The sequence below is a fragment of the Pygoscelis adeliae genome, unplaced genomic scaffold (genome assembly GCF_000699105.1).
Source record: "Pygoscelis adeliae isolate BGI_AS28 unplaced genomic scaffold, ASM69910v1 Scaffold130, whole genome shotgun sequence".
Taxonomy (NCBI): Eukaryota; Metazoa; Chordata; class Aves; order Sphenisciformes; family Spheniscidae; genus Pygoscelis; species Pygoscelis adeliae.
In genome coordinates, this window is record NW_008824031.1 from 4,511,160 (window position 1) to 4,524,963 (window position 13,804).

At 36.9% G+C, this 13,804-nt stretch overlaps 1 protein-coding gene across 1 annotated transcript in view; it reads right to left on the reverse strand.

Moving 5' to 3' along the window:
- WDR25 (WD repeat domain 25) overlaps positions 1-13,804 on the reverse strand; it is a 73,300-nt gene that overhangs the window by 15,062 nt on the left and 44,434 nt on the right. Inside the window, exon 3 of the mRNA XM_009328058.1 lies at positions 7,597-7,727. Coding sequence (XP_009326333.1) covers positions 7,597-7,727 — 131 coding nt within the window. The remainder of the gene's footprint in view (positions 1-7,596; positions 7,728-13,804) is intronic.

A 13,804-nucleotide genomic window follows, 5' to 3' on the forward strand; every position in this document is an offset into this window, starting at 1 on the left:
TGCATTTATGGAGGTCTAAGAGCTTCAAATATTGCTTAAAGACTAGAGCCACAGCCCCGTCGCCTTCCACTTATTCCCTCTCCAGATTACTGCATGGTGCTTTGTCAGGACTTGCTGTTCTGACAGCTATAGCAGATAGCTCTTGCCAAAGCTCCAACGGGCCTCAGTGTTTATGAGACAGAACACATGAACATCAACAGACAAAAGATCAAAACCAGAGTACATCCAACAGCTGAATAAATTATTCCTCTGTTTTTAACAGAGTCCAAAAAAAATGTGATCTCCCTACCTTTAGAGTTCCTTGCATTTCTGTATGCACATGATAAAGAACGAGTTCCTGAATGCTTACAAAATGTGAAGTTTCATCAGTCAAAGCAGAATGTAAATAAAAGGTAAAATATGCAAAACTCAAAAATAATTATACAGATACATTTAGAAAATTTAACTGAATATATTCAGATGCAAGTTCTTGAGTGCTCTATGTCCCTTCAGCAGAGCTAATAAGCATCCCTGCTTTACACTATGTAAACCTTGCTCAAATGTGTAAATAAATCTTTTCAATTCAGTTTGGCAATTCACTCATGATATATGGAACTTTAACTCCTTTAAAAGTATTATCAGTACAAGACAGTTACAGCTGTATTCTTGTTCTGATATCACATCTGTGTAAGCTTAGAAACCCAAAATAAAAAGAAAAAAAAATTATCTGTAGTCATATTTTCTTCTGTGAACACAACAAAGTCCTTATTGCTGAGCCAAAGGATACAAGTCTCAACCCTTTGTTCTCTTTGGTATTTCACGGAATATTAAAATTTCAGGTAGAATAAGTGGTTGGAATATATATTGCGTCCTGTCTGAAAAGCTAATGTAGATCAGCCAAAATGGAGAGTGACTGTGTAATTTAACTGCTTGTGCTGAACATCTTAAGAAATTCTTCCACAGCTCAGAGAAAGGAAATACTTCTAAAATACATAACTACTTTAAGGTCTCAGTGTTATTGCACAATTCTTTTTACAGGGCATTTTACAGGGTTTTTCCAGGTTCAGCTCCGAGGCCCAAAGATCCCATGAGGGTTGTTCAATATGATGCTCTCTCCTTGGTCGACACTGCAGAGATTTTTTTTGTTTGTTTTTTTTAAACAGCAGCTCGCTTCCGAGTTTTCTGGTCTTTTCATAAAGTCTCTATAAACATTCTCCAAATGTTTCATAAATTTAATCAATCTGTTATACAGAAATATAAGATCTCCAGAATAATCTCTTCGCCAGGGAGACAAAACTGGGTTTAACACAAACAGAAAGAAATACCACTATAATAAATCTCTACATGCTATTCAACTGCCTCTTTTATTCTTTTTTTTTTTTCCCCAGGCTTTGATTACTTGTCCCTGTAATTTTGAGATGCCTGTATACTTTACATTTCACTGAGCAGTTAACAAGCTGTTCCATCCATTCATTTCTCTGAGGTATATTGCTTAGCTTTATCTTGAAGATTTTAACTCCCTTATTGTTCTTTCATTCTTTATCTTGCTCAATACCCAATGCTACATTTGAAATCATTTTTCCTACTTGCTCAACAGAACAGGGATAGCAATAAATGTCTTTCAACATTACTCCTTTTTTTTTTATATCAGCCTTTCTGATTAATAGCCTACTGTACATTTCTCAATGTTCTAGTAGATGAAAGGCTGCCTCAAACCTATCTTCATACATTTTCTCTGGGACTTAGAAATCCAATTTTTATACCACATTCAATACATGAATAAATATTAGTAATTCATGCTCATAAATTTATGCTCCTGTTAAAAATCAGTTGCCCATCAAAATTAAAGCAAGATTTCAGAAGTACTAATTTGGCAAAATGCCACTATCAGCTATTCTATGTCATTTTCCATCAGCAGAAAGCACCGATGTGTGGCACGCTGGCATAAAGCAGCCCATTTCAAACACTGCATATGTATGTGTAATTGGACAATATTTTTGTTATTAGTCATTCTCTCTATCTCCGTGATGCTTATTGCTTTGCTCTGAATTTCCACCAAAAATTCCCTCATTTCCTGATATACAATTATCATTTTGCCTCACATAGTTGAATTTAAGATGTGCAAGCAGATAGCCTGTTAAAACACAGGAGTACATCCTAAAGAATGACCTCTGAAATTGAATTACCAGCGAATGCTGAAATTGAGTTTTCAATGTGCAATGAGTAACAAGATTCAAGCTCTTGATTTAGGGTGCTCACTCTATTGACAAAATATGCTGCAAAGCCTGAAAAGGCTATCAGGAGTATGATGATGGGAACAAAAAGAATCATTAGTTCACCCACACGTGGTTCCAAGCTGAATGACAGGTTAACACACTTGAAAGAACAGGAAAAACAGGAAAATCTTGTAATGAATTAGGATGAAAGCACTTGAAAGATATTAAGATTGTTTGCATCAAAACTGAAACAAAGTGGCAAGAAGCCTCAGACATCTATTTCAGTTAAGAGCAAATGGCACTTGTTAGAACAGGACAAATTGCAAAATCCTAGCCAGCATGCTTTATCCAATCTTGAATATGGCCTTCACGGTGTAAGATGGAAAAGACAGAAAGCATGCTGGTTTTATCTTGCGAATTAAGATAACAATATAAGCTGAAAGCAAGAATACCTGAAGAATCCATTGAAATCCCCCAAACTAGAGAGAAGCAGACATGAGATACTGATGATGATGATGATTCCTGCCTAACCAAACACATGTTCTGTGGCTGAGAGTTTGAAATGTAACTACATTATTTTGCAGTAACAATGCATAGGTGGTACTCACCATTCTGCAAGAAGAAGCCATAAGCAATCAAATCAGTTTGATATTTTTCCCCTTTTCTCCACTCTGTTATGACCTTCCACATTCACTCAGTACCCACACAGAGTTCTTCAAATTTTAAAACCAATACAAATGTAGGTGTCTAACAGTCTACACCCATCACTGAGCTACAGCTACCTCAGATGGGGGGGGGGTCAAAGGATAATAGAAGCTCTCTCCCCCTTTTGGAAATGTTTCAGAGTAATAAAGTAAACCGCACTGCTGCTTTAGACAATCACAGTACATACAAAATTATCTATGCTCATTTCAAATGAGCAAACATGTCAAACAAACAAACAAAAAGGATCAGTATCTGTTACCAGGCTAAACCCACACCTTCCACTTTCTAAGGTGATTAGACACTGCTTGTTATTAAAATTAATTTCTCATGCGCTACTTAATTGGTTAGTTTTCCAACTGATGAAGTTCTGCATGAATATAATTGTTTCCTAATGAACAAAGCAGGTAACAGCTTCTAAAAACTTCCAGAAAGAATCCAGTACAGGATCTGTACAAAAGAAACAGGCTGGGGTTTTTGTTTTACCAAGCCTAAAACCTTTCCTATTTTACCTGTCAGAATACACATTCACTCACTTATTTATTCTCTCGGAAAGTAAATTATTTCCTTATAATACGGTGGGATGTTTCCCTTATCTCTTCATTAGCATCAGCTTACGGAAATGGAGTTACACACAATCTTTCTAAGCACTGCAGGAGTGTCCTGCAGGTACAGAGACAACCATTGTGTGCATTCCTCAGTGATCAAAAGCTCTTTAAGGCAGGTTCCAAAGCTGGAGCTTCAGCATTGCAAAAATGAGTGTCTGGTTAGTCACTGAGATAAAAATGCATTATTCTGCTAGTCTCATTTTTGCTGTATATAACAACCTGGCCACAGAACGCACTGCCTTTTGAGAACTCACGTCACAAGATGGGATCAAAGGATGTCACAGCATGCAATGTTGTGACATATTGCACACAACAGCAATACTCTCAGTCAAAAAGAAAAAATTCATAATGTAACAATCTTGAGTACCGTCTACTTCAGCAACAGTATTAAAGTGGACAGGGAATGGCCCATGGAAAGACAAATGCCTCATTGCACCCATTTGAAAAAGGTACCACACCCAGATCAGTAAGCAAGGAGGCAAAAAACCACAGTTGGGCAGTAAAGCATAAAGATATAATAAAATACTGTTTGAATCTCATAAAGATAATATACTCCCTAATTAGTAGAAAACATGAGGGCTGTTTTGTTAAGTATTCATGTTCCTCTTCTACACAGATATAAATGGCTTTTACGGTGTCTGTCCTCTGGAAGTGAATCATAGATGTTGTCACCGAAAGCGTTCAGTACTGGCTCTGCATGCAGACACACACGCAGCTTATACGTCATCCCCTGCAACCTACACAAAGGTGATCCCAAGCATAACTATTGTTTCTTATAACTGTGCAGTGGTAAAGTACTGAAAACTGCAGTTTTCCTCTGCAATTTTGCCAGATGTAGTTTACACAAAAGTTACTATATCAGAACATCATCTCAAGCCAGGCTACTGGTAGTCAGAATTACAGAAGATGTGAATGGGTGGGCTATTAAAGTCTACAGTTTATCAGTATGAGCTTGCTCCTTTGCCTTCTTACAATGCCTTTTACAAAGGCCAATACCTCACAAATTGCACATTGCCCCTTATCTTTTCATCTTCTACTGCAACCTCCACCTCAACACATTTGTCTGCTCCTCGCTGCAATAATGCCTCATGTAAAATATGCCAGACATATCAATTGACAGTTTGGCTGTGGTTGAGCTGAGGCACCAGAATTTAAAACCTAACAGGAAGGAGCTGCTTTAAGAGATGAACACATTTAGTGTCCTCATTGCTTGGAATAAAATAGTTTGATACCTCATCTGGTACAAAGAGAAAGCACTATTGAAACTCTGAAATTTCTCAAGAGGGAAAAAAGACCAAGAACAGCATTTTTCAAGCCATTTGTCTTGGTGCCACCATAACACTGTTCAAAGACAAAACCAAAATACAGGGATTGGCAGAGATACTGACAATAGGAGAGCATCAGACTCAGGAGATTGCTCAGAACTAACTTATCTAGCACAGGCATTAATATCTGTTATTTAGCCCTTTAATTCCACTTGAGTCAATGCCAATTTTGCATTGTCCTCAGGTCTTGTCATCACAATCAGAATTGCTGCCAAAAAAAATCTTTTTCAAGCATAACCCTTGAACTGTAAATATCCATTGTAAATGAATCTTCTGATTCCTTGAAACTGAAGTGCCTTCTCCACTCTCAATATTTGAGATTGCCTCCTACCTGCCAATTTAGCATGGTCCTCAGGTCTTGTCATCACAATCTCTGGTATCAGAATTGCTGCCAAAAAAAATCTTGTTCAAGCATAACCCTTGAACTGTAAATATCCATTGTAAATGAATCTTCTGATTCCTTGAAACTGAAGTGCCTTCTCCACTCTCAATATTTGAGATTGCCTCCTACCATCTATGAAAGATTTCTAACCACATTCCCCCATAACTGTATTCAACGGTAAGCTACTGTTCCAGACATGCACATTTTTGCAACATGCCATTTTGGTCGTTTGTTACTATAGAACAGAATCACTTATCATTTTCCATCTGTAGAGACTGGGCACCTTAGACACATGCAAGCTGGAGGTATTGTCATTGTTGGCATGAACATGCTCACTAATCACAGCTGATTTCAAATCTAGAGAAAAATCATCTGTACAGGATTCTCAGAGATAGTCATTCAAAGACATACATAGGCATAAAATCCATCATAAAGAAACTACAGGGGGTAAAAGAAAGAATGTCTCTGGCTTTCTACACAACTAGACTACCATTTGACTTTGTGTATAACTACAATATCATTTACAGGAAAGCTTATTGCACCAAGTCAGAAAATCTCAGAAATAATGTTTTGTCACCTACATCTGCCATCTTCTCCCTGACTAGGACCAAATATCTCAAATTTTGACACTACAGTCAACAATCTTTAAGCCTTAAAAAGATTATACCCATTTAGTTCCTGAAGTGCTTTTTAAAGGAAGTTCAGCCTACCATGACATACAATGGCTTCTCTATGTTAAAAAGGACAGCTAAGCGTTCAATTAGAGATTTTACGCCCTCCCCACAATTAAGGTCTACTGTTATGACAATCTCAAGAAAGAACAATTGTATTCCCTACTTCATCTGCATGCTACGAAACCACTGACCCTGCTGTTCAGGAGAGAAGACTTCTATTAGTCTTTCTTCTACAGCCCGCTGCCAGAAAAAAAGTAATGTTTTTGTTCTACAGTGAATTTACAGGGTAACCTCTGATCACCTGGAACAAACACCCTTTGAACTGGTACTACTTCCTGTTTGTGTGATACATATTTTCATGTTCTGTAAGTTGCCTATGCTAAAGACAGTATACCAAAATCACTTATTGACAACACCAGAATACTGTATACCAGTGCAAGGCAGGGGGAGGGAGGGAAGAGGTACTATGGAAAATCTCATAACTTTTTAAAAAGTTACATAGATACGTACAGTTATATGTAAAGTTACATACATATTTACAATTTTGGCAATCTAAAACTAGAATCATCTTCCTTCATAGAACTGTGCTTTGAGTATCTCTTCAAACTAGCCATCATACAAGCATGATGGATGGAATAGATCCCATCTGACTTTTTACAAAGGTTTTCATGCTGACACTGTAACTCAAACTCACAGAAAATTTATTTTCAGAGTAGCCTCAGACTTGGCAGTCTTGATATGTACTTACTAATGTTTTTCTTTTAAGAACTTACTCGTGCGAGGGAAGCCTGTGGTATAGATCCTACACAACTGAATTCTTTTCTCAAACATCAGTGACAAATCCAAAGGAACAACTGCAGCACAGGGATGAGATTGTTAATTGCACCATAATACTGTTTCCTTAGTAGAGCAACTCCCATAACTATTTCATAACTCTCCTGTTAGAGCCCTCATACCTGAAATGCATCTGCCTACATCTCTCACCTATTATTCTTAGTACATCAAAGTCAGAGACAAAGTTTGGATAAGCAATCTTGTCTTTTTCAGATCCCTTCTGTCACCCTCAAGAGCAAACAGATGGCTAACTACGATGAGTGGGATCTATCCATATAGAAATTCAAAGAAAACAAAGAACTATTCACTTTACAGTCACTGCTGCTCTTTGAGCTGTTCTGTGCATGAGGATGTCAGCTTGCCTTACACTTCCACTGGCAGAGTACAGCTCTGGTCTTACCTGATCTCTGAATGGCAGCTGGGAGCACTTCATAGTTCAGGATAAAGGCAGAAGCTATACATGCCTCTCTGTGGCCCTTCATGAATGTAAAATTACTCCAGGCTTCTACACAAAAGCTACAGGCACACACATCCTGACCTACACATAGCAGCTTGAAGAGCAAGTTAGCTGTACTGCTTCCTAGTACACAACTGCCTTTTTAACAATCCTGAAGCGAGTGATTAGCTTTATTTAATTCAACTATATGTTACTCATATTTACATAAACAAAAAAAATCATATTTTCTGTGTACAATGTTCCTCTTCGTGCTTCAAAAACATTACAGAGGTTCATATCAACAAATGGCAACAGAATCAATGACAAATGCAAAATACTTCAGAATAACATTTCATCGAAAGACCAGCAGCTTAGTAATGCACAGCACATCCAAAATAGGAAACATTCTAAATGAGAAAGAGAAAAAAGATTTCCATTACCTTAGAAGTCCTTATATCCCAAGCTTTAACTTCCGGGCTGAACCCTCCACAGATGAAAATATTTGACTCTGTAGGGTGGAACTTCAGCGTGCTGATCCTAAATTCATTTTTGCTGCTAAATATCTGCTTCCCTAAAATAAAGTGAGAAGTGGAGATTAAAATTTGAGCAGAAAATGAAGTATGTTACTCATTTCAACCTAGTTTGAAAAATATCAAGGTTGTCAAAGGTGAATATGTTTATATTAACACATTTGAAGTATCTGGGGCTACTCTGATTTACTGAAAATATAAGACTGAACTCACTAATTTCTATCCACGTGAAATTGCTCCTGCTCATGGGCCTCTGCACCACTGACTGCTTCCTACTGAAAGGAGAGAACAAGTGGTTTCACACACTAAGAAGAGGAGCTCCACTGAGGTCCCAGTTCAGTCGACATGCAGGACTAAATCTACAAATCTAATGGTTGAAGATAATCCATAGTCTTTCTTCCAGTGGGATAAAAATAACTAGAACAAAATATTGTCTGTACAGAAATACCACGTCCCAAACTATACTACAACTCTTGAGTTGTTTACTTATCTTTCTGTGAAGGTAGGAGTGAAGCTTCATCTTGAAAGTAGGAAATAATTTGCATACCATCATATGAAGGCAATAGCTGTTCCCATGGATACACTATTCCCAACATTTAATTGTGTACACTAATCTCCGCAGGATCCTGTGGTTAGTATCAATTGGATTGTTGACACTTTCGAAGGCAACAGAATGCAGCTAGGTTAATTTATAGGACTTTTCCACAGTCCGCTGCTTCTTTTCATCCTAACAAATTCATGGTATTAATGTACATTCACTGAAATATAATCTTTGGAACAGGAGCATAGACCAAGATAAATACATAAAGCACAATTTCAGCTGTGCTTTATATTCTACATATCACATATAAAGATCTACATTAAATAAAGTTACTGCTTTAAGCCACAGTGAAGAAGGTACTGCAGAAGTAAAAAAAAAAAAAAACCACCTTAAAATACTATGACAAAAGCTCCTTAAAATATTAATTAATCTACATTTTCAGCAAGTGAGAGTTGTCTTAAGATAGGCTTTCTTAAAGAACTGAAAATACTTTGAGCTAAAAACATTAGTGACGGATGTAAATACTGTTAGGTGAACAATACTGAAAATCATTCATGTAGATTTTTTTTATGCTTCTTTCATGATTTGGAGACAATTTATTTGATTTCATCATCAGTTCCATTTTCCCCATCTGCTGAACTCAACTTACACAGTCAAGAGGCTAAGACTTGTCAAATTATTTATTTATTCGTTTTAAAGAAGAGAACAGAGAGATTTTAACTTCATCATACGTGCTCTTCAAGCTAGCAGGGGCAGAGAAAATGTATTGCAGGAAGCATAAGGGAGGGTTGAGTGTTGTTCTACGTGAACTCTGGTTTCTGTAGGGTTTTTTTGTTCTTTTTAAAAAGATTCTCCACCGATTACCCATGCAAGATCTAAAGGGCTTCTATGCCACTGCTGAGTGAAAGCTTTACTTTAGTCCTTAAGTTCCTTCCCCAAAAAGAGAAAAAAGTCATAAGGGTAGCAGAGGTTCTCTCTACAAGTCATATGCAACAGTGACCATCTCTCACCATGGGAGCTTTCAGTACCCCAACAGCTACAGAAGGAAAAAAAAAAGACTCCACAGGGAAGGAAGAAAGTATTAAAATCATCAGTTATAGGAGCAACAAGATATTGCTCTCATGTATACCACTACCAGGCATCATTTGCAGGCTTCAGAAAAGCCACATACACATGCATCTTACTTTCATCCACAGCACTTGAGAAAATACTGAATTTCCCCATGGAGGTTCACGTCAGTTTAATAGCACTTTGCTCCCAAAGGAATTTGGTTCCTACTAGTACCTAGTTTAATAAACACTCGATGTTTTCTCCAGAAACTAAAATTCTCTAATTCCCTACTCCATCTCCCCCTGTTTTAAGATAGAAGATAGACATGGGCACTGCGTTTGCCATTTTCTTGTCTTCTAGAGTCTGTTATTTATCCAAAAGCTCTCATAGGACTGAGATCATTACAGTCCAATTCGATGAATACTACATTACAGTGTAGTACTAAATAAAATTAATGCAAACAACTTGAGCATCTTGTTCACCTCTATATTCTTTAACCCCCTTCCTTTTCCTATTTTAACCCGTTTGATGCAGATATTAACCATGCTAGCTTTTTGACTGGTCTGAGGAGTAATCAGCATACATCAATCTTAAAAGCACAGGCTCTCCAATTAATACTTTGAAATACAACTCTCTTTCTCATTCTTTCACCACCACTCCCAAGTGAAATTCAATCAAATGTCTCTTTTTGGAAGCTCAGTAAACAGTGTTCTGAAGAGTCTGGTGTTATTAGATGATATGTGGATTTCATTCTACTGCCATGTCACAGAAAAGGAGAAAAAGGCTGGAATGTAGAAAAGAAGAGCATGGGAGCAAAGAAGCAGCAGATAATATACTCAAAAGGGGAGGATCACAACAGTACAGCAAGTAAACCCTCTTATTGCTAGAACTGAAATTTATGCACAGTACACAGAATCCAAATTGGACTGCTTGCCATACAAACATGCCTGAACCCAGCAAAATGAACTTTCCTAACATTTATATGAATACATGCCTTAAACCCTTCCCTTTTAGGTATTAGGACTGCAGGGCTGAAGTGCTGAGGCACATTCTCTCCACAGTTATGAAGCCTCTAGCACCGTAAATCTTTCAGAACCTCAGAAACTTAGGAAAAATATCCGAGTGATGGAACAGATCACTGTGGAAGATGATGTGGGACAAAATAGCTCATGCAATTCAGTACGTTAAAACAATGAACTCAACTCTTAGTCCCTTTCTGTACAAACTTTATTTAGTGTGTTTTACTACTATGAGCAGAATTTGCTGCTTCCCATGGTGTAACTGTGCTGCGACAGAACCTAGCCCCATGGCTTGAGAAATCCAGCTTCAGTGTTTGCTGGAGACCCTGCTCCACCTTTCTGGAAGTCGGTATTTACAGTTACGTATATTTTTGTCTACAATTATTAAGTTTATTAACATAAACATAACTTTTGGGGGCCTTATTTTATATATTGCAAAAGATGTCCTTTGAGGAGAAGTCTCCCTTATCCATAATAGAGTACAATGGGTGTAAATCAGTAAGCTTGTATATACCTTTATTGTGTATGTATTTATTGTATTTTAGTTCCTAAAGGCAGCATAAAAAAAATTCAACCAACTCATAGGCTGTAGAAAATTACATATTCTGAAAATCTATTTGGCTAATTGAGGCAAAATCCATACCACAGACCATTTTCCTGTATGAGAGGTTGTTATTCCAAAGCAGAAAGCAAATGTTTCTCTCAATCTTTAATTTTCACAATTTCAGTAACAATACCTACTACATCTTTGCAGTGTGTTTTATATTCTTAAAGTGCTTTAATTCAAGTCTTCATTCATTAAAGGCTCACCAGTAACATACACAGTATGAAAAAAAAAACTTTAAAAAGATCTTGAACATATGTTTCTGCTCCTTTATGCTGCAGCCTACTGTGAAACTGCTCAACTATGAAATCAGATATTTTAAAGGCTATTTAACATTGTGAATTTTTCACAGAACATCAGCACAGCTATTGAGCACAGGATGCTTCTGTAACTGTGTTTAGTGGTCCTCAGGTTCACGCCCCTACCTGCATAATCCAAAAACATCCACTTCCTTACACTAATCTGTAAAGAAAAGTGAAGCCTAAGATTTACAAGTACATGAGAGTAATCTTGCTAAGCAGAACAGATTTTCTTACTGTGTTTACAAAAAGACACAAGACAATATATTAAAAAAAAACCTCATTACAGTCACAAACTCTCTCATGCACAATAGTGAGAAGAAAATTAGATTGATCAGACATAATTTGTTCTTAACAAATCAATGTTGGCTGTTACTTATCCATTTTATCTTGGCGTGCTTACAAATTGCTTTATTATTTTTCCAAGAACTAAAGTTATACTGACTGTATGTGTTTCCTAATTTTTTCCCCTACATAGTCACAAGTTTCTGGTATGCAAAGGTGCTTGAAATAGTAAATCATTTTATCTTTTACCCTTTAAAATGTCCCCAAAATAAACATTTTTCTCGCTTCTTATTTCGAGGACTTTACAGTAGTGAGTATAAAAAGTAAAATGCTGTTACCTCCTAGCTGGAGAATGACCACTAAACTATGTTGAACAAATGACTTAAAACTGCTGAATTTTGGGGGGAGTCTTGAGACGTCACATCAAAGATGCCTGTAGGCATTCAAAAGAAAAAAATAAAAAAAAAGAAAAATAAAAAAAAATCAATCAACTGGGCTTTTTTCTGAGGTGTCATATAAAACCTTCATGCATATTAAATCAACATACTATCTACATAGTACTGGGAGAGAAGGGGAGGAATAGGAGAAGAAAGTCACAGCTCTCCTGAGGTGATGTTTATGTATGAGCACTAAAACTCCTATGTGAACAAATACAATTACAATAACAACAATAATGTTATATCTATAGGACTACCAAATTGGAATATAAAAGAAAACACAGAAAAGCAAATTTGGACCATCCTCTTGGAGGTACAAAATGTTCCATTAAGGAACTCTCAAAATAATGTAAAATAAAACAGGTTAAAAAAAAACAAACCAGATTTAAGTGACCACTTTATATATAATCTGAACTTTCCTTGAAAACCAAGAGCTTAATTTCAGTATCCTGGCCATGGTAATGTGAAAACTTTCAAAATAATGGGGAATTTAAATTCTCCATTATAACTCTGAGGACGTTATGTTTGAAATTAAACTCAGTCTATGAACTAAAATACAACTGCAGCATTTGGCAACATAGGAAATGTGCCAAAATTTCTTGGAACATTGCCTCTGTCATAATATTAAAGAAATGAAAAGTATCTACAATATGCAAATAGTATCAACCCAGCCAATGTTCTGCCTATGCTATTGTACCAATTCATTTGTGACTAATGAAAAATCCACTGATGAATAAAACATATATTCCAAAAATAAAATAGTTATAAATAAATTTTTAAAATACAGTTACCCTTCTAAAGTTGGTAGAGCATCTCCTTTACATCTGGACATAATAGAAGTTAAATGACAAATGTATTTGACCTAGAATTGTTTTAAAAGCAATTTTTTTTTCAGTGCTCTCTGAATATACCACTACTTACTACTCTGTAAATAACAAAGTGTCTGAACTATCACTAGTAGAAAATGACTGCAAGTGTGGTGTTGGTAGAGATGAACAAAACCAGGGAGTCTCACTGGTTCAGAGTGCTGCATTATTATCACATTGGTGAAACCTTTCAAAAAAGCTTTATTTTTAAAAAGAAATAGTGTATATAAAATAAGACAATAAAAAACATTAATCAGTAATCTTCACAGGCAGCTCAGCTGCAGTTTCTGGATCTACTAATATTTATGAAACCCCATATTGCAGTATTGAACTTGCCTCATGCAAACTGTAGCCACAGAACCACTCATGTGAATGACGCATGAATAACCTTGAGTTCCTTAAACATTTTATGCATATTTTGGATCAGACCCATACTCTGCATACGTACAACAGTTTTCAAGAAAACCATATTTGTGGAGCGTCTTAGCTTGACATCCTGGTGTTATGACAATGGATGACCATTTAAGATAATAAATGACGAACTATAAAAAATGAGTTTAGAAAAAGAAGACTTGTACAACAGCATCTATTTTCACCAAACCAGGACAAGTGAACTCCTTGTACCTCAGTAATTTGGTACAAGTTACCTGTACCACAACGCAACCTGGCCACTGTCGTTAAAGACAACAAAAAAAGTTTTTACAAATACATTAATGAGAAGAAGAGAGCCAGGGAGAATCTCCATCCTTTATTGGATGCGGGGGGGAACATTGTCACCGAGGATGAGGAAAAGGCTGAGGTACTTAATGCCTTCTTTGCCTCAGTCTTTAGCAATCAGACTAGTTACCCTCAGGGTACTCGGCGCCCTGAGCTGGAAAACAGGGATGGCGAGCAGGATGAACCCCCCATAATCCAAGAGGAAGCGGTCAACGACCTGCTACGTCATCTGGATACTCACAAGTCTATGGGGCCGGATGGGATCCACCCGAGAGTGCTGAGAGAGCTGGCGGAGGAGCT